General features: G+C 45.5%; 1 protein-coding gene across 1 annotated transcript in view; it reads right to left on the reverse strand.

Moving 5' to 3' along the window:
- DNAH8 (dynein axonemal heavy chain 8) overlaps nt 1–21,785 on the reverse strand; it is a 581,193-nt gene that overhangs the window by 226,350 nt on the left and 333,058 nt on the right. The window contains exons 46-48 of the mRNA XM_054024546.1: nt 11,900–12,087; nt 4,715–4,801; nt 4,437–4,544 (exon numbers count right to left, since the gene is read on the reverse strand). Of these exons, the coding sequence (XP_053880521.1) occupies nt 4,437–4,544; nt 4,715–4,801; nt 11,900–12,087 (383 nt within the window). The remainder of the gene's footprint in view (nt 1–4,436; nt 4,545–4,714; nt 4,802–11,899; nt 12,088–21,785) is intronic.

A 21,785-nucleotide genomic window follows, 5' to 3' on the forward strand; every position in this document is an offset into this window, starting at 1 on the left:
GATAAAAACTAACATGCCTTGCCTGGCTGTTTACTTACAATTTGGAAATATGAGAGACTTGTTCAGAAAGATTTGGAGAACCTGGATTGATGTCTGGTCCCTTTCAGTCCCAAGAGCGAATAACCCCCAAAATAAAGAGCACAAACAAAAGCCTTCCCCCCATCAAGATTTGAAAGTATCTTGTCCCCTTATTGGTCCTTTGGGTCAGGTGTCAGCCAGGTTACCTGAGCTTCTTAACCCTTTACAGGTAAAAGGATTTTGGAGTCTCTGGCCAGGAGGGATTTTATAGTACTGTATACAGGAGGGCTGTTACCCTTTCCTTTATAGTTATGACACGCCCCCCAAATCACAGATAATGTTGGACAGCCGGTTCCACACTGGCTGTGATTTCTTCCCAGAGCTCTAAGAGAAAACAGAGTTAATAAGACACATGCACCTTTAGACATACTACTGATTATATAAAAAACTAACAATATGTTCCACATTCCAAGAACAATGTTTAACAAGTTGATTCTGGGAAACTTTCCCGGGAGAGTGCATCAGCCACTTTGTTAGAAGCTCCTGAAATGTGTTGTATTTCAAAATCGAAATCTTGGAGAGCTAAACTCCGCCGAAGAAGTTTTTTGTTATTCCCTTTGGCAGTATGAAGCCACTGTAGCGCAGCATGGTCTGTTTGTAGTTGGAAACGCCATCCCCAAACATATGGGCGTAGCTTTTCCAGCACGTACACAATGGCGTAGCATTCCTTTTCGCTGATGGACCAGTGGCTTTCCCTCTCAGACAGTTTCTTGCTGAGAAACACAACAGGATGGAATTCTTGATCCGGTCCTTCCTGCATTAAAACTGCTCCCACGCCCCGCATGGATGCATCTGTGGTTACTAGGAACGGTTTGTCAAAGTCTGGGGGCCTTAGCACAGGGTCAGACATGAGTGTCGCCTTAAGCTGGTTAAAGGCCTTTTGACACTCATCAGTTCAATGAACTGTATTTGGCTGTTTCTTTCTGGTTAGGTCTGTCAGCGGGGCGGTGATTTGGCTGTAGTGTGGTACAAATCGCCTATAATATCCAGCCAAGCCTAAGAAGGATTGGACCTGTTTCTTTGACTTTGGAATTGGCCACTTTTGGATAGCATCCACTTTGGCCTGTAGGGGATTTATAGTTCCTTGACCCATCTGGTGCCCCAGGTAAGTCACTCTGTTTTGGCCTATTTGACACTTTTTAGCCTTAACAGTTAGTCCTGCCTGCCTGATGTGCTCGAAGACTTTTCCCAGGTGCTCCAGGTGTTCTGCCCATGAATCAGAAAAAATGGTCACATCATTGAGGTAGGCAACTGCAGATTCTCCCAATCCTGCTAGGAGACCATCTACAAGTCTTTGGAAGGTGGCGGGTGCATTTCGCAGCCCGAAAGGGAGTACATTAAATTCATACACCCCTGCCTGGGTGACGAAGGCTGACCTTTCCTTGGTGGGTTCATCTAGTGGTACTTGCCAGTTCCCCTTGGTTAAGTCTAAGGTAGAGATGAATTGGGCATGTCCCAATTTCTCCAATAGCTCATCTGTGCGTGGCATTGGATAGTTGTCAGGAATAGTTACAGCATTTAGCTTATGGTAGTCCACGCAAAAGCATATTTCCCCATCTGGTTTTGGAACTAGAACCACTGGAGATGCCCATGCACTCTTAGAGGGGTGTATTATACCCATCTGTAGCATGTCCTGGATCTCCCTGTTTATAGCAGTTTGGGCATGAGGTGACTCCCGGTAGGGTGGGGTTCTAATTGGGTGAGCATTACCTATGTCAATGGAGTGGTATGCCCGTTCGGTCTGTCCTGGGGGGGCTGAGAACATTGGTGCAAAGCTAGTGCACAGCTCCTTGATCTGCTGCCGCTGCAGACGTCCAAGGGTCGCCGAGAGGTTCACCTCTTCCACGCCACCATTACTTTTTCCTTCGTAGTAGACACCTTCAGGCCACTCCGCGTTATCTGTTTCCTGGGCTGTAAACTGGGTATCGTAGTTCCACACAAGGAAATAAAGAAACAAATCAACAGAGCCAGACGTGTACCCAGAAGCCTCCTGCTACAAGACAGGCCCAGAAGAGAAACCAACAGAACTCCACTGGCCATCACCTACAGTCCTCAGCTTAAACCTCTCCAAAGCATCATCAGTGATCTACAACCCATCCTGGACAATGATCCCTCACTTTCACAGACCTTGGGAGGCAGGCCAGTCCTCGCCCACAGACAACCTGCCAACCTCAAGCATATTCTCACCAGCAACCATGCACTGCACCATAACAACTCTAACTCAGGAACCAACCCATGCAACAAACCTCGATGCCAACTCTGCCCACATATCTACGCCAGCAACACCATCACAGGACCTAACCACATCAGCTACAACATCACCGGCTCATTCACCTGCACGTCCACCAATGTTATATATGCCATCATATGCCAGCAATGCCCCTCTGCTATGTACATTGGCCAAACTGGACAGTCACTACGCAAGAGGATAAATGGACACAAGTCAGATATCGGGAATGGCAATATACAAAAACCTGTAGGAGAACACTTCAACCTCCCTGGCCACACAATAGCAGATGTAAAGGTAGCCATCTTACAGCAAAAAAACTTCAGGACCAGACTCCAAAGAGAAACTGCTGAGCTCCAGTTCATTTGCAAATTTGACACCATCAGATCAGGATTAAACAAAGACTGTGAATGGCTATCCAACTACAGAAGCAGTTTTTCCTCCCTTGGTGTTCACACCTCAACAGCTAGCAGAGCACCTCACCCTCCCTAATTGAACTAACCTCGTTATCTCCACACTGATTTAGACCTGCCTCTGGAGATTTCCATTACTTGCATCTGAAGAAGTGAGGTTCTTACCCACGAAAGCTTATGCTCCCAATACTGGACCTTCTGTTGCTTTTTACAGATTCAGACTAACACGGCTACCCCTCTGATAGCAAACAGAGATAAACACTCTAGCACATGACTTATGAGGAGAAGATGAGGGAACTGGAGTTATTTAGTCTGCAGAAGAGAAGAGTGAGGGGGGATTTGATAGCAGCCTTCAACTACCTGAAGGGGGGTTCCAAAGAGGATGGAGCTAGGCTGTTCTCAGTGGTGGCATGACAGAACAAGAAGTAATGGTCTCAAGTTGCAGTAGGAGAGGTCTATCAGGAAATACTATTTCACTAGGAGGGTGGTGAAGCACTGGAATGGGTTACCTAGGGACGTGGTGGAATCTCCATCCTTAGAGGTTTTTAAGGCCCAGCTTGACAAAGCCCTGGCTGGGATGATTTAGTTGGTGTTGGTTCTGCTTTGAGCAGGGGATTGGACTAGATGACCTCCTGAGGTCTCTTCCAACCCTAATATTCTATGATATGAGTACATTATTTTTTAAAAAGTTTGAATGAATTTTTGAATTAGCTGCTGTACATTTCCCCAAATAACAACCCTCCTTGACAGAGGCTAATTATAGCAATATGGCTACAGTTTATTATCAGATTTCTTCCGAGAGTAAGTTTCAAACGTAGAGCATCTAGATTTATGGTCAAAACGTGTTCTGGAGCCATCCAGGCCCTGTGAAAATTTAATGGCTGGAAACCCTCTTCACTATTTTCTCTGGACATGTGCATTGCAATCTGTTTGGTGCATGAGTGTTTAACATGGGCTAATCGAGACAGGCTAAGTGCAGGGGACTGGACTAGATGACCTATCGAGGTTCCTTCCTGTTCTATGAAGACAGTTATGGTTTGAGCCCCATGTTTGTGCAAAACAAATTGGTAGAATCTGTGAACTTTATGAAATGCTATTTTTTGGGAAGGCTTTATTTTGGGAACACATTGCTCAATTGATCCCAAATTTAGATCACTAACCCTATCCCATGCCACATAAGGCAGAAATAATTTCAACACAATCTGAGTAAACATGCAGATTTCAGGGCACTTAGAAGATTTGTCCTTTAAACGGGAAGTACTAGACAATTCTAAACATAGCAGAACCGGTGCACCACCATAATACTTGTTTAATGCCTAGCTCATGGGGTTCAACCTAACTGAGGCATTTAGGTGTTACTGCAATATATATGTTAACCTAAAATAGTAATAATTTCTTGTTTGTTCACGCACAGATCCAGCATCAAATCCATGTGTGTGTATCTGTGCAGGAGACTTAAGGAGGGTGAAGAACCAACATTATTACAAATAATTATTTATAAACAATTATTACAAAATATGTATAAATCTATTTAAAAGGGTGAAAAATAAGATTGTTGTTTGCTCAAAGGTAATATATACTTTATAAAGAGATTTTTTTGTTTGAAATATATTTCAACTTTAAAAGAAACATAACACTGATATTCCAATAGAAATGTGCACAGATCAAAACCTAAAGGAAAAATTGTATTGTAAATACCATAAGACTAGGAAACATACCTGTTTAGTGAGCTGCTCCTCGCAAAGTTTGTAGAGAACGAAGAATTTTTGAGCTAAGACCACATTATCAATAAACCCACAGCTTGCAAGCTTAACTCTCATAATTATCTGAAATACAACATAGCATTAAGAATTCCATTAATTTTTCTGAAAATTTTGGAAGGAAAGGAAAAAAAGGAAAATGGACTAATTTTTATTAAAATATGCACATATTTTTAAAAAATGTATCTCAATAAACAAAATATTTGGTTTCTCTTTAATTAAGTAATCATTTTTACCTGTCTATCTGGAACCATCATGGACACAGTTCTAAATTGAATTTTTAGGTTTTCTGGTAGCTCCTGACGGCCGGCATACCCAGGATTCTATAAATGAAAACATATATTGTACAATATTCTTACTTACAGTAGTCTAGAATAATTTTTTTTAGTGTTTAGACCCAGTTACTTAAGGAATGTTAATTATGACTTAAATATTTAAGACCTGATTCTGATCCAGATTACCATTATCTATAGATCAGAATCAGTCATTTGTTTACTGTTTAATTATTAAATATCATGAAAGAAATTTTGAAAAATAGCTACAAATGTAACATTTGTATAGTTATGGTTGAATATGCATTTTCATTATAAACCAGTTTTCAGATGCTTAAAATTTTATGGAATAAAATATCTATTGGGCCAAACTTTTTCTTCATTAGTCTTACTCCAAAAGAGAATATTTTAGTTAAGTTTAATAAAAACCTATCCAATATATGAGCTTTATACATTTTGCAAAGGTGCTTTTTTCCTAATGTAAGAAAATATTAATTTTTTTCATTTGGATAATTGAAAAATGGCTATTTAAGTTGCCAAAAACACAAATGCCTTTACTTGTTTGGAGAAATTCAATTTTCAAAAAGAGAAGTTGAAAGCATTAGAAATTTAAATGGTGTATTTATTTTTCTACTGTCCAGAAGGTACAGTACTAAATTGTGGAGCTCCAAATATATGCAATAAAGCAACATTTGAATTACTAGACATTCATCTAAATTCAGGCAGTCAAACGATTAAACAATAATCACAATTAATCACGAGATTAAAAAAATAGTGATTGTCATTTTAATTGCACTGTTAAACAATACTAGAATACCAATTAAAATGTATTATAAATATTTTGGATCTTTGTCTATATTTTCAAACACATTGTTTTCAACTGCAACACAGAATACCAAGTATACAGTGCTTACTTTATATTATTATTTTTATTACAAATATTTGCACTGTAAAAAAGATAAAAAGAAATAATATTTTTCAATTCACCTCATACAAGTACTGTAGTGCAATTTCTTTGTAGTGCAATTTGGAGCTGGTGACCATGGTCTTGTGAGCAGTGGTAAGCTGATCATTCTGTCCACTGAGAGGTCCAATAAGGTTATGAACAAATTTTGGGTGTAGACAAGCCAGTGCTATGATGATCAGCTGTGCTCAATCCCTCTTGACTTTGAGTAGGGCCTTGTGGATCAGGGATGTAGGAGGAAACGTGTACAGGAGCCTTCCCGTTCAGGGAGGAGAAAGGCATCAGTGAGAGACCCTGGCCTTTTGAGGAACGAAATACTTCCTCTCTGTTCTCTTAGATGTATCGATATAAGAGTTTGCCAAAGATCCTTTATCAGCTCCAGAGTAGCCCCATTCAGGAGTAAGGCAACTCGCACCGGCCCTGAGGGTTCCAATATGTACACGAGGGAGTGAGCAGCCTCAGTGATTTCTTCTGCCTGAATGCCCAAGTTTTGGGCCATCCTGTGCAGAAGCTCCCGATGTGCCCTACATCGGACAAGATGGCCAATGTAGAATGGTGGGTCCTGCACTTTTCTTGGTGGGGGTCTAAGATGCCACCCCTTGCCCCTGCTCTTGGGGCACCAAGGGCCCCACTAGTGGCCCATGAAGGTAGTAAAGGAGGGAAGCAGGAGATGGGTCTGGGTTTGTTCCTTACTCTGAGCCCCAGCCCCTCTCAACCCCTGTGGGTTCTTACCCTCTTCCCCCTTGGGTGGGGTACCTTCGGTCCTTAAACACTGGGGGAGGGAGTCTCCCTCCCCTGCTGAGGCAGGGTCTCCCTTACTCCAGTTTTCTGATCTTCAAAGTCTCACAGCACACCTCCAAGCTCCAGTCCACTCTCCTTCCTCCTTCTCTCTTGACTGCCTGAAGCAGGGAGGTTTAATAGGTTGCTAACAGGGCCTTAATAGACTACAGGTGCTCCAATTAACCTGTAGCAACCCTCCCTAGTCTACAGGGAACCATGCCTTAATTAACCTAGGGCTTATATACTTCCCCTCTACCACTCTCCCACTGCTCCCTGGCCCTCCTGTATCACAGTGGACAGAGTTGGCAATAGGCTTTGTTGCAAGGATAGGTTCCTGGGTTAGTGTTTTTGTTCTGTTGTGTGTGGTTGCTGGTGAGTATTTGCTTCAGGTTGGGGGGCTGTCTGTAAGCGAGGACTGGCATGTCTCCCAAGATCTGTGAGAGTGAGGGATCGTCCTTCAGGATAAGTTGTAGATCCTTGATGATGCACTGGAGAGGTTTTAGTTAGGGGCTGAAGGTGACGGCTAGTGGGGTTCTGTTACTTTATTTGTTGGGCCTGTCCTGTAGTAGGTGACTTGTGGGTACTCTTCTGATTCTGTCAATCTGTTTCTTCACTTCAGCAGGTGGGTATTGTAGTTGTAAGAATGCTTGATAGAGATCTTGTAGGTGTTTGTCTCTGTCTAAGGGGTTGGAGCAAATGCGGTTGTATCTTAGAGCTTGGCTGTAGACAATGGATCGTGTGGTGTGGTCTGGATGAAAGCTGGAGGCTAAGGTGCCACAAGTACTCCTCGTTCTTTTTGCTGATACAGACTAACACGGCTACCACTCTGAAACCTCTCTTGAATGTGTCTCTCCGAGGCACTTTAAGCAACTGTCATGTGGGTCACTCACCAGCATCCGTTTGTGGCATGCAGCACACGGCTTAAAGCCTTGGGATCGAGGCATGTCCCAGAGCCAGGGCAGTTGAGCCCCGCGTGCAGGGAACTAAACCTATACTAACTCAGTTAACTATTGTTCTAACTACGAACTAATGTAATAACTAAATACAATTTTCTATTTACAGAAGGAAGCACTTGCATGGCCAAGAGACCAGTAATGTTCCAGCGACCATCATGGGCGGTAAGAAGGAATTGAAGGGGAAGAGGGCAGGCAGGCCCCTATATACTTTGCCATGAGGGCGTCACTCCAGGGGGCGCAGGAGCTGACCTGATGGATACTACTGAGGGAAAAACTTCTGGCGATGGTGAACATGCATGCGCACACCTACATTGGAATGGACATGAGTAAGCACTCAAAGAACCGTTTTTTCTTCTTTGAATGATCACAAGTGTCCATTTCACTGTAGGTGACCCACAAGCAATTTGAACTAGTCTACCTGAACAAGGAGTGAAGGACAACTTGGCCAAATCTGGCATTGTCCCTTGATTGATGAGAGATGGCATAGTGAGAGGCAAACATATAGAGCAATGACCAGGTAGCTGCATTCCTAATATCCAGAATGGGAATCCTAGCCAGAATGGCAGAAGAAGTTGCTCTCAACCTGTTTGAGTGCACCATCACTCTATTCGGAGGTGTGACATTGGCCAATGAGTAACATAACTGAATGCAGCTGGAAATTCAGGTAGAGATCCTCTGGGTGGAGACCAGTTGGCCCTTTACTCTATCTGAAATGGTTACAAAGAGTTGAGACAAAGACCTGAATGGCTTAGACCAGTCCAGGTAAAAGCCCAACGCTCTTCTAATATCTAGAGCAGTGGTTTTCAAACCTTTTGAGCTGAGCCCCCCTTTAAGTTACAATTTTTGGTTGTGCCCCCCAAACCCAGACAAAAATAGACACACCTGCCCCTTCCCCCTTGGGTTTTCAGGGTGGGGGAAGGTATGTGCCACTGTCTCTGGGGGCAGAGCCAGCAGTGGGCATGAAGGCTGATGGGAGCAGAAATTGGCACAGCCGCAGCAGATGTTGACACTGACCCACAGTTTGTGTGGCCCGCTAAGATGAGTCAGGTGGTGGAGGTGGTGCTCCCTCCCTGAACCCTGCCACACAGTACTCCCAATCAAACCTCAGAGATCAAGAAACTTAATTCCTCTCTAGATTCCTGCTGTAACCATCAGTAAAGTCTGATAGCTTGTGCCCATTGAAGCAGTCATACTTGGAAAGGAGTGCCTGGTAGCTGGCAATTCTAAGCTAGAGACTGGCAGGTGAGTAGTTCTTCCTTCCAAAGAGATCCAGTCACTTGAGTTCCCTTTTCTTAGGTATTGCCTTGAAGCTCTGATGCCTTGTTTGCTTTTGGGCAGTGGTAACCACAAAAGCTCTAGGTGTGAATTAGTATAAAAATACCAAAATCCTGATGATGGTGTCTGGTACCTTTTCTCTTCCATTTTCAAAGGCAGTGAAACAGATGGGGGTTCTGCAACAAGAGCTGTACTGGCTCTAACAGTCCTTCATTGATTAGCATAGCCAGTCTTGCTGGCATTCAGGAGTGCATGGTATCTAACAATTGGAGAGATTTGTCATGCACCACATCAAATGGTTTTTCTGAAGTCCCAGCCCTTCATCAAAGGAGGTCTTGAAACGCCCTGTAGCCATCAGGAGGTGATTGAGTAGATGGGACCACAGCCTCATGAGGTGATGATGAAATGGCAACAAGAGTGAGTTCAGTAGGCAGATGGAATTCCTCATCAGAAATTTGTAATTGCTGAGTATTCACAATTGACACCTGGGATTGTTGTTGTTGAACCCTAAGGGGAGGCAGATCTAGCCCTGGAAAGGACAGAGGAGGTGGGTTTTCTGGCATGTTGAAGATCCTGTGGTGCCCAGTATGGCCAAGCATGGGAGCCAGAAGTGAAATGCACAAGGGACTGTGGTGTAGGATACCTGAGAGGATGTCCCTCTTATATCTCTTGTGTTTACTAGGGTAGCCTCGTGCTCTGGAATCTCTATGAGATGCATTGAGATCTTGGGGAATATGTGGGAGACCTCTCTCCCCCAACTGCAGTCTGAAGCAGATGTGGAAAAGTAATAATTCTCTACCAGTGGAGGATCTGATTTGGTAGGGGCCCCAGGGCCCAATGAAGAATGCTTGCCAGTACCAAGGATTGTATTTGGTACCAAAGACAATAGTGGTGACTCAGGAAGGGTGGATATCACTAGATTTACCCACTACTATGAATCTCAGTTAAGACAGCTGGTACTGTGAACAACATTTTGAGGATGACAGCACTGGGTGGAAGTTGCTGACAATGGTGATACCAATATACCTGGTACTTCTAGAGTGAGCTCTGATGTCAGTATTGAGAGCTGTGGAGCTTGTGCCAGAGACAATGGCTAATATTGATGTACAGCGACTAGAGTCTTTATGAGTGTCTGAATGATCTAATTTAGGCCTTGTACTACCCTTGGCTGAGAAGGAATGAGTCAAACTATGCCTCTTTATTAGAGACCTCTGCTTGTGCTTTAGAAGAAGTATTCTGTGTCCTACCACTAACAGTCAGTGATGAATACTTAACAACAGGAGTAACCAAGGAGCGTGTTTCATGGGAGCAGGAGCAGGGATGGAGAGTTATATGGGCCTATGGTGCCCATGCTCCAGCAATATTCAGGGCACAGGGGCCCAGCTCCACCAATGTTTGGGGCCTGGTCTCTCCCCCAGCCCCACCTGCCACCCCGGCGTGCCTTCCTCGAGCATCCCTGCCTGCGCCCTGGGCACCTGCCCCCTGCAGCTCCACGCTGCGCTCCTTCCTGCTAGCTCCTGGCATCAACGGCCGCAGGGTCCTAGCACCCCTCAATCACTAGTGCCAGGGCAGGCTGACCCAGGCTGACCCTGACCCTGCCTTTCCACCTCGGATGGACCCTTCTTTTTTCCGGTGGGACCCTCCACCAGCACAGGGTACCCCCCATCCGCTGTCACTGCTCCTGTCCCATGTTGGGCAAGGGACAGCCCTACCCCCAGTGAGGCTACAGTGAGGGGCAGCAGCAGGGGAGGAGGTGCCCACGTGATGGCAGCTCCCCCCACACCCACCACAGGGGAGGCAAGGGGGCTTCCTGGACCTAAGAGGGGCCCTAGGAGCTCGTGCAGTGACAGTGGTGTGAGGTGAGTGTGCTGCCAGGAGGTGGGGAGAGAGCTGGGGGGGGGGGGAGTCCTCCTTTCTGGCCCCAGCCAGGGGCAGCCTGCCTGCACCCCAAAGTCCTCATCCCCAGCCCCACCCCAGAGTCCACACCCCCAACCAAAGACCTCACAACCTAACGCTCTGCCCCAGCCCTGAGCCCCCTCCTGCACCATGAACCCTCCTCCCACACCCCAAACCCTTCATCTCCAGCCCCACCCCAGCTTACAAAGCAGGTATGGGGGAGGGCAGGACTTGGACCCGTTCTGGGCACTACCAAAAATTATACAAACCTGCCGCCCCTGAGCAGGAGTCCAAGAGCTGGCTGCAGGGCATTTCAGGAAGATTGCTCAGATATGGGTTTATTCTGTATATCTGGATCTGGATAAACTTTTTTCTCAACAAGTCTAAACGACAACTTATATGACCATCACTGAGGGATACAGCTGCCTCACATGAGGGACATTATTTGAGGTTTTGCTCATCCATAAAGGCTGAAGCCTGGTACCAGCTAACTAGAAAAAATTTACCTGTAACAGAAATTTAATGAACCTATACTAATCCTAACTACTAAAGCTATTCTAAAGTGTTAATTATATACAATGCATTTGTTTTAGATATGCATGTGCACAAGAGAAAGAAACACTGGCTTGCAGTTCCATCTTGCAACCATGGGAGGTAAGAGAGCGCTGAGGGTTGTTTGGCCCCACTCTGACCTTTGTGCCCTCAGTTGTGTGTGTGTGAGCAGAAGAAAGGGACATGAGGGCACTCAAAACACAGGCACAGCCCAACAGACTTTGCTGGCCCAAATATTCCAATCTTGAGTGCTTGGGGATGTATGCATGCCAAAAGCAGAATATATATGGAGAAGCACATCAAGAACATCAAGAATATTTTACTGCAGGGGTTCAGAATTTGCATACTATTAAAAATTAAGACCCCCACCCCCGAGATCTGTGGCAATCTTTTTAGAGGACTAGCCATCACTATCATGAAATAAGGAACAAAACTATTAATACATTCATAGGTAATTCACATTCATGATTCATTATACAGAAGGAAGCAGCATTCATTTAGGCAAAAATATCTGGGCTTTGGTTTTAAAAAAATTCAAAAAACATTTTCAGGAGATAGTGTGGTGGTAAGGTATTGCATACTTATTGTTTCAAAATCATTACTATGTAGATACTACAATGTAATTAACAATATGCATTGTTTTCAAGTTACTATATTATTAATTTATATAATTTGTCTTCTCTTATCAAAGATTACCAAATGACACTCTTCCATTCATATATTTACCATTGTAAGAAAAATTCCGAACTCTGGATTTAAATCTACACAATCTCCATCAGAAAATATGAATTGCTTTTTCCTTTCTTTCCTTGCTGTTAAAATAATATAAATTTGTTGTGCTGCAACTGATAAAACAGGTAATTCAATTCTGTTAAATTCATCGAAGCATCCCCAGGAACCTGACTGTGCAAGACCTGCAATGGGAAAAGGAAAATGTGGCTGATGACATGGAAATGATTCCCCCACAAGCTTAAGCTATTTGGTCTGCACCTCTCTTCCTGCACATATTGCAGGCAGTTCAGTACACAAACTTCTTAACAGTGGAACTCAACCAGAATAAAATTTTTAAATTCGTCAGGGAATTGCCAAGTCTTGGATACAGGTTTTCCTACAGTTGGACCCATAACTCAGTATAAAGATTAGTTTCTTAATTTACAAAAAAATAAATGAGATTTGGGTTCTTTTTATCTGCCTTCTATTTTTTAAGTCTTCGTGGTGCACTTGGGTCACACTTTCAAGCTTTCCTCTGCAACCATGAAGTCTAGAAACTTTTACTACTTTTTTTTTTTAAGTTAAAGCTAAGATTCTTATGTAATCACTTGTCTCCAGCACCTGGGACTTTAAACAGAACACAATCACAAGACTCATGCTAAAATTGTGAGAATAAAAAGGTGGACTATGTAATCAGGATTACTGGTATGTAATCTATCTTTCTAAAATCACTCAGTCACACTTTCTGCATCTTTTTTCAGATCAGAACTTCAGAAACTGAAAAGTACCTTTTTACAGCTACATGGCTTCTCTTTTCCTCAGTATCTACTAGTATTCCTGTCCTCTTACTTTCCCTTTCTGTAAACACAGCTCCCAGATTTCAGACTTTCACCATGAATAACTTCATATAGATTTGTAAATGTAATTTTTTAAAATTGTATGTTATCTATTTATGGATTTTGTATGGCTGCCTATCACTGCAATATCTAAGTACCTTCCACATTAAATTAATACCAATATTGAAATTCCTAGTGGACTTCCTAGAATCTGACTCTTTTCTTTTGGGGGTAAAATCTCTACTTTGGCTATAGCATTTTCATTTTATTGTTTGGTTTATCTGTTTGTTTCAGGGTGTTGGGTGTTTTTTTCCTGTGGGCAGAGTGTTTGGTTAGATGAGGGTGTCAATCTTGTGAATGTCATTCTTGCTAGAGTAGAAATGGCTTTTGGAAGAGGAAAATTTTGCAGTATTTCCTAAAGCTGGCAAGACTTTAGATTCACCTAATCTCCTGTGGAAGTTCATTCCACATCCAGATCCCCTCAGCCAAGAATGCTTTCTCTCCAGCTGTCACACACTTCCTCCTGGCCTTTGCTATTGTACTTAAAAAAACCTAATCTCTCTCTCTACAATATTCATGGAGTTCCAAAAAGGCAGTATCTTGACACTTTTCTATTAAATGACAAGAATCTGACTAGCATCCTAATTATGAAGCTTTTAAAACAAAATTAGTATAGGAAGGGCTGGTAGCACCACCTATTATTAATGTTGCGGACACTATAAAGACCCAGGTTTCAGAGTAGCAGCCGTGTTAGTCTGTATCCGCAAAAAGAACAGGAGTACTTGTGGCACCTTAGAGACTAACAAATTTATTTGAGCATAAGCTTTCGTGGGCTACAGCCTACTTCATCGGATGCATGTAGTGGAAAATACAGTAGTAAGATATATATATATATATACACACAGAGAACATGAAACAATGGGTGTTACTATACACACTATAAGGAGAGTGATCAGGTTTTATCTGGGGGGGGAGAACTGTTTGTAGTGGTAATGAAAATGGCCCATTTCCAGCAATTGACAGGGAGATATGAGGAACTGGGGGGAGGGGAAATAAGCATGGGGAAATAGTTTTACTTTGTGTAATGGCCCATCCACTCCCAGTCTTTGTTCAAACCTAATTTAATGGTGTCCGATTTGCAAATTAATTCCAATTCAGCAGTCTCTCGTTGGAGTCTGTTTTTGAAGTTTTTTTGCTGAAATATTGCAACTTTTAGGTCTGTAATCGAGTGGCCAGGGAGATTGAAGTGTTCTCCAACTGGTTTTTGAATGTTATAATTCTTGACGTCTGATTTGTGTCCATTTATTCTTTTACGTAGAGACTGTTTGGTTTGGCCAATGTACATGGCAGAGGGGCATTGCTGGCACATGATGGCATATATCACATTGGTAGATGTGCAGGTGAACGAGCTCCTGACAGTGTGGCTGATGTGATTAGGTCCTATGATGGTATCCCCTGAATAGATATGTGGACAGAGTTGGCAACGGGCTTTGTTGCAAGGATAGGTTCCTGGATTAGTGTTTTTGTTGTGTGGTGTGTGGTTGCTGGTGAGTATTTGCTTCAGGTTTGGAGGCTGTCTGTAAGCAAGGACTGGCCTGTCTCCCAAGATTTGTGAGAGTGATGGATCGTCCTTCAGGATAGGTTGTAGATCCTTGATGATGCGCTGGAGAGGTTTTAGTTGGGGGCTGAAGGTGATGGCTAGTGGTGTTCTGTTACTTTCTTTGTTGGGCCTGTCCTGTAGTAGGTGACTTCTGGGTACTCTTCTGACTCTGTCAATTTGTTTTTTCACTTCAGCAGGTGGGTATTATAGTTGTAAGAACGCTTGATAGAGATCTTGTAGGTGTTTGTCTCTGTCTGAGGGGTTGGAGCAAATGTGATTGTATCGTAGAGCTTGGCTGTAGACAATGGATCGAGTGGTGTGGTCTGGATGAAAGCTGGAGGCATGTAGGTAAGTATAGCGGTCAGTAGGTTTCTGGTATAGGGTGGTGTTTATGTGGCCATCGTTTATTAGTACTGTAGTGTCCAGGAAGTGGATCTCTTGTGTGGACCGGTCCAGGCTGAGGTTGATGATGGGGTGGAAATTGTTGAAATCATGATGGAATTCCTCAAGGGCTTCTTTTCCATGGGTCCAGATGATGAAGATGTCATCAATGTAGGGCAAGTAGAGTAGGGGCATTAGGGGACGAGAGCTGAGGAAGCGTTGTTCTAAGTCAGCCATAAAAATGTTGGCATACTGTGGGGCCATGCGGCTACCCATAGCAGTGCCGCTGATTTGAAGGTACACATTGTCCCCAAATGTGAAATAGTTATGGTTGAGGACAAAGTTACAAAGTTCAGTCACCAAGTTTGCCGTGACATTATTGGGGATACTGTTCCTGATGGCTTGTAGTCCATCTTTGTGTGGAATGTTGGTGTAGAGGGCTTCTATATCCATAGTGGCTAGGATGGTGTTTTCAGGAAGATCACTAATGGATTGTAGTTTCCTCAGGAAGTCAGTGGTGTCTCGAAGAAAGCTAGGAGTGCCGGTAACGTAGGGCCTGAGGAGGGAGTCTACATAGCCAGACAATCCTGATGTCAGGGTGCCAATGCCTGAGATGATGGGGTGTAAAGACCCAGTTGTTAGTTGCTTACAACTTTGCCACACCTTAGTTGTTTGGGCTGAAATTTTCCAGGCTGGGTGTCTGCCTCAAGTTGACTATTTAAGAAGATTTCAGCCATTTCCAAGAATAAGGTTAAAGGAAAAGAAATGGTTACTCACCTTTTCATAAGTGTTGTTCTTTGAGATGTATTACATATGTTCATTACACTGTACATATGTGCAGGGATGTGCAGGAGAGTTTTCCCTAGCAGTACCTGCAGAGCGGCCAACCCTGTGCCCTGGCATCCCACATCCTCCGAGTCGAAGGGATAAAGGGTGGAGCTGACTAGCCCATCCTTCAGTACCTTTATACCAGAATCTTAGAAATTAGATTCCAATGCATTGGGGAAGGAGGGTGGGTTGGGTAATGGAACACATCTCGAAGAACAGTAGTCACAAAAAGTAACTCTTCTCTTCAAGTGATTGTATATGTCTCTTACCCTGTAGGGGACAGCTAAACGGTTTTCATTGGAGTGGAGACTAGGAGTATCATTGGAAGAGGGACTGCAGGACCACTCAGCCCACATTCACATCTTCCCTTGATGCATCAATAGTTACACAGCATCTAGCTAATATGTGGTCTGAGGACCATGTCTCTGCTCTGCAGATGTCCACGATGGATCTTTCCCCACGAACACTGAGGAGGTGGAACGTGCTCTAGATGAATGCTCTAACACAGAGGTCCCCAAACTGGGGGGGCATGCCCCCCAAGGGGGTGCCGAGGAATGTTCAGGGAGCTCAGCTGGGGCCCAGGCTAGCACCCATGGAGGGTGGGAGCGCCACCCAGCTTCACTCCTGGGCCCGGCTGCTGACTCCACACCCAGGCTCCACTCCTGTCCCCCAGCTGTGGCCCAAGTCTTGGCCCCCTTACCCATGTCCACATCCCCCCCTCCCGGCCCCAGCTTGTGGGGAAAGGGTGCACAGACAGGGATGGGGGGCACGAGGTAAAAAGTTTGGGGACCACTGTTCTAACAGCTTCTTAAGAGCACAATACCCTTGGCAGCATAGCATATGACAACACAGCTAGTGATCCATTTGGCGACAAGATGGCTTCTCATTCATTCTGCACAAAGTAAAAAAAGTTTAGAAGAGAACTGGAAGATCTTTGGTTTATTCAAGTAATAAGCCAGGGCCCAGCAAACATCCAAAGTGTGGTGCTTCTGTTCATCTTTGTGAGCATGTGGCTTTGAAAAGATTACAGATAAGTACATTGACTGATTGAGATGGAAATCAGATGCTACTTTGGAAAGAAACTTAGGGTGTGGGCTAAGCCACACCTTGTCTTTGTAAAAAAAAATGGTAAATGGAGGATTCATTGCCAGGGTACACTGTTCCCCCACTCTCCTTGTAGTGGAGATGGCTATTAAAAAGGCCACCTTTGCTGAGAGGTGTAACAACAAGCAGTAGGCTAAAGGCTCAAAAAGAGGTCCCATAAGAGTTGACAGTACTAAATTCAAATCCCACAGTGGAGTAGGCTCTCTCATGGTGGGAGCAACCTCTCTAGAGCTTTTAGGAAGCTGGTAGTCATAGGGTTAGAGATACAGTCCTGCCCTCAATTTCAGCATTGCATGCCTGTATTGCGATCAGATGCACCTTGATGGAGCTGACTGCCAGACCTTTAAGGTGTAATAAATAATCCAAAATCTTTTGAATTGTAGATTGTGTAGGAGACACACCATGACTAATTGCCCAGTTAGAAGAAACTTCCAATTACTAAGGTAAGTAGATCTCTTGGATGGTTTCCTGCTATTGAGCAGGACATTCTGAACTGCTATCGAACAGTGCGCCCCCTCTGGGTTTAATTGCTGAGGAAGTAGGCCATGAGCTACACCGACTGAGGATTCAGGTGCAACACCTGCCCATGATTCTAGAATATCAGATTTTTTATTAGAAGTAGGTTCTTGAAGGAATGGCTTGTGTAGATCGGAGTACCACAATGTCCTTGGCCAATATGAAACAATTAGGATAATTTTGCCTTGTTCTTGTTTCAGCTTGACAATAACCCTGGGGATAAGACCCACTGGTGGCTACAAGTGGCCCGAGACTTGTCCAATGAAAAGAGGAATGCATCTGAGATGGACTCGGGGCTGTGACCTATACTTGAACAGAATCAGGAACACTTCCAGTTCTGGAGAGTTGCAAGCAAATCAACTGTAGAGACAACCCCTACTTGAAAAACTGATCTTAGAGTAGCCAGCTGGAGAGACCATTTGTGATCCAAACTGAATGACTTGTTCGGGCAGTCTGCTAGGGCATTCTGGACTCCCAGCAGGTGAGATGCTTTGAGGGTTAGTAAATTCCATATGCAGAAATCCACAGCTTGATTGCCTCCTGAAACAAGCTGCCTAATATGGCACCCTCCTGTTTGTACACATAAAAACACTACTGTGGTATTGTCAGTGAGCACCTGGATGATTGATTTGATTCTGTCCTGTATGTGTGGAAGAAACTGACACACTCTGGATATTGCATGTAACTCAAGAACATTTATGTGTAATTGGACCTCGTGAGAGACCACAAGCCATGACCCTTTAGATTGCCCAAATGCACTCCCCACATCGTGGCAGAAGCACCCATCATCTGATCATAGAGGGGAGAGTGGTGAGAATGGACTCTCCTACATGCCATGATTCATCCACCAACCTTTTGCCTGGAATAAACACTAGCTTGTCCAGATGGTGCATATGAGGGCAGTAATTGACCTGGGCTGTGCGTGCAAGCCTGAGATGCAGTCTGGAATAGGGGAGGGGGAGGTCACAAGTCCATGCTACCATAGGTCCTAGGAGCTGAGGAGTTCCTTACTGAGCTTTGGGGACTGCTTCTGAATGGCACACAGGGGTCTCAAAGAAGAAACAACCTGGGTTGGAGCTGAAACCCCCAGGACTGCCCCAATAAATTCTATTCTCTGGAGAGCTTTGAGGATCAATGTCTCTTGTTCACTTCCAGGCCTAGGGATTGGAACAGAGAGAGCATGCAATAGATACTTCCTTCCACTTGTTGACAGGAATGACCCCACACTAACCAATCATCCAGTTTGGACATCCCAATGGTGGAGGCAAGCTGCTACCACCACCATGAATCTAGTGAAAGTCCTCAATGCAGATGATAGGCCAAATGGTAGAACTGTGAACTGCAAGTGATCTCTTCCTATTATGCACCTTAGGAATATTCTGTGGCCTGGGTAGATTGCCATGTGGAAATATGCATCTCACAAATCAAGGTCAGCATACCAATCACTTGGCTCTGATGAAGCTACAAGGGAAACCACAAGGAAAAAAGACGGTTACTCACCGTTGTAACTGTTGTTCTTCGAGATGTGTTGCTCATATCCATTCCATTAGGTGTGCGCGCGCCGCGTGCACGATCGTCGGAGAATTTTCTACCCTAGCAACACCGGCGGGTCGGCTGTGGAGCCCCCTAGAGTGGCGCCTTCATGGCGCTGAATATATACCCCAGCCGACCCGGCGCCCCCTCAGTTCCTTCTTGCCGGCTACTCCGACAGTGGGGAAGGGGGGCGGGTTTGGAATGGATATGAGCAACACATCTCGAAGAACAACAGTTACAACGGTGAGTAACCGTCTTTTCTTCTTCGAGTGCTTGCTCATATCCATTCCATTAGGTGACTCCCAAGCCCAACTTAGGTGGTGGGGTCGGAGTGAGACATTGCTGTGTGCAAAACCGCTGATCCGAATGCAGCATCGTCCCTGGACTGCTGCACTAGTGCATAGTGAGCTGTAAACGTGTGGACTGATGACCAAACCGCCGCTCTACAAATATCCTGGATCGGAACTTGTGCCAGGAAAGCAGTCGAGGAAGCTTGGGCCCTCGTGGAGTGAGCGGTGAGGTGCGGTGCTGAGACACCTGCCAGGTCATAGCAAGTCCGGATGCAAGACGTAATCCAGGAGGATAGGCGTTGTGAGGAGACCGGTGAGCCTTTCATTCGGTCGGCCACTGCAATGAAGAGTTGCGTCGTCTTCCTAAAGTGCCTTGTGCGGTCAATATAGAAAGCCAGGGCCCTGCGTACGTCCAGAGAATGCAAACGTTGATCCTGGCGAGTAGCATGTGGTTTAGGATGAAAGACCGGGAGAAATATATCCTGGTTGATATGAAATGGAGAAACCACCTTAGGGAGAAAGGCAGGATGTGGACGAAGCTGCACTTTATCCTTATGGAAAACTGTATAAGGGGGCTCGGATGTAAGCGCCCTGAGTTCAGAAATGCGCCTTGCTGAGGTGATGGCTACGAGGAAGGCTGTCTTCCAGGATAGGTACAAAAGTGAACAGGTGGCCAGTGGCTCAAATGGAGGACCTGTGAGCTTGGAGAGAACCAGGTTAAGGTCCCACGTCGGGACGGGCTGACGTTGTTGTGGGTACATCCGGTCTAAGCCCTTGAGGAATCTAACGACCATCGGGTTAGAGAATACCGAGGACGCGAGTTCCCCTGGGTGAAAGGCTGATATAGCGGCCAGGTGAACTCTAATTGAAGATATCACCAACCCCTGCTGTTTTAGGGAGAGGAGATATTCCAATATGAGAGGAATAGGTGCCTGTAACGGGGACGTGGCTCGTTGTTCGCACCAACAGGAGAACCGCTTCCACTTGGCCAAATACGTGGCTCGTGTCGAGGGCTTCCTACTGCTCAACATAATCTGTTGGACCGATAGTGAGCATTGTTGTTCTGTCTGGGAGAACCATGGAGCAGCCACGCCGTGAGGTGAAGAGAATGCAGGTCGGGGTGACGCAGTCGGCCGTGGTCCTGAGAGATGAGATCCCGACATAATGGAAGCGGGATCGGTGTCTGAATCGAGAGTTCCAACAGTGTGGTGTACCAATGTTGTCTCGGCCACGCTGGAGCGATCAGAATTACCTGTGCCTGGTCTCTGCGCAATTTGAGCAGTACCTTGTGGACCAGAGGAAACGGAGGGAAGGCATAAAACAGGTGGTCTTTCCAGGGAAGGAGAAACACATCCGAGAGGGAGCCCGGAGCTCGACCTTGTAGGGAGCAGAACACGTGGCACTTCCTGTTGTCTCGAGATGCAAACAGGTCTATCTGGGGAAACCCCCACTTCTGGAAGATGGAATGTATGATGTCCGGACGGATGGACCACTCGTGCGTCTGAAAAGACCTGCTGAGTCGGTCCGCTAAAGTATTCTGGACTCCAGGGAGGAACGATGCCGTAAGATGGATTGAGTGGGCGATGCAGAAGTCCCACGGGTGAATGGCCTCTTGGCATAGAATTGACGAACGTGCTCCTCCTTGCTTGTTGATGTAAAACATGGCCGTGGTGTTGTCGATGAGAACTAACACACAACGGCCACGTAGGAGATTGAGAAATGCCTGGCACGCCAGGCGCACCGCCATCAGTTCCCGAACATTGATGTGCAGGGCTAACTGAGATGCAGTCCACAGGCCCTGAGTATGGTGTTCGTTGAGGTGGGCACCCCAACCCAGAGATGAAGCGTCTGTAACCAGTTGCAGAGAGGGTTGTGGTGCGTGAAATGGCATCCCCTCGCAAACCACATTGTGATCTAGCCACCAGGTGAGAGAGGTCAGGATCGAGTTCGGGATCGTGACCACCATGTTCAGGCTGTCCCGATGTGGGCGGTATATCGATGACACCCAGGTCTGGAGTGGGCGAAGCCGAAGTCTGGCATGCCTGGTTACGTACGTGCAGGAAGCCATGTGACCCAGTAGGGTGAGGCACGACCTCACCGTGGTAGTTGGGAAGGCCCTGAGCCCTTGAATGAGGCTCGTGATGGTACAAAAGCGGTTGTCTGGCAGGATGGCTTGTGCACGTCTGGAGTCTAGGACTGCGCCGATGAATTCTATTCTCTGGGTAGGTTCTAGAGTGGATTTGTCCTTGTTGAGAAGGATGCCCAACTTGTTGAATGTGTGCACTATTATGTGGACATGATCTCGAACTTGCTCTTTGGTACGACCGCGTACCAGCCAGTCGTCTAGATACGGGAACACCTGTATCCCTTGTCGACAAAGGTACGCTGCCACGACAGCCATACATTTCGTGAACACTCTTGGGGCCGAGGATAGGCCGAAGGGAAGGACCGCAAATTGATAGTGCACTCTGCTTACCACGAATCGCAGGAAGCGTCTGTGAGGCGGGTAAATTGCGATATGAAAGTAAGCGTCTTTCATGTCGAGGGCGGCGAACCAGTCTCCAGGATCGAGGGAAGGGATAATGGCCCCCAAAGAGACCATGCGGAACTTCAACTTTACTACGAATTTGTTGAGTCCGCGCAAGTCCAAGATGGGCCGCAGACCTCCTTTGGACTTGGGGATCAGGAAGTAACGGGAATAAAATCCCCTGCCCCTTAACTCTATCGGAACCTCCTCTATGGCCCCCATGCCAAGGAGCGTAGAAACCTCCTGTATAAGAAGTTGCTCGTGAGAAGGGTCCCTGAAGAGGGAC

Source organism: Malaclemys terrapin, chromosome 3 (genome assembly GCF_027887155.1).
Source record: "Malaclemys terrapin pileata isolate rMalTer1 chromosome 3, rMalTer1.hap1, whole genome shotgun sequence".
NCBI lineage: Eukaryota > Metazoa > Chordata > Testudines > Emydidae > Malaclemys > Malaclemys terrapin.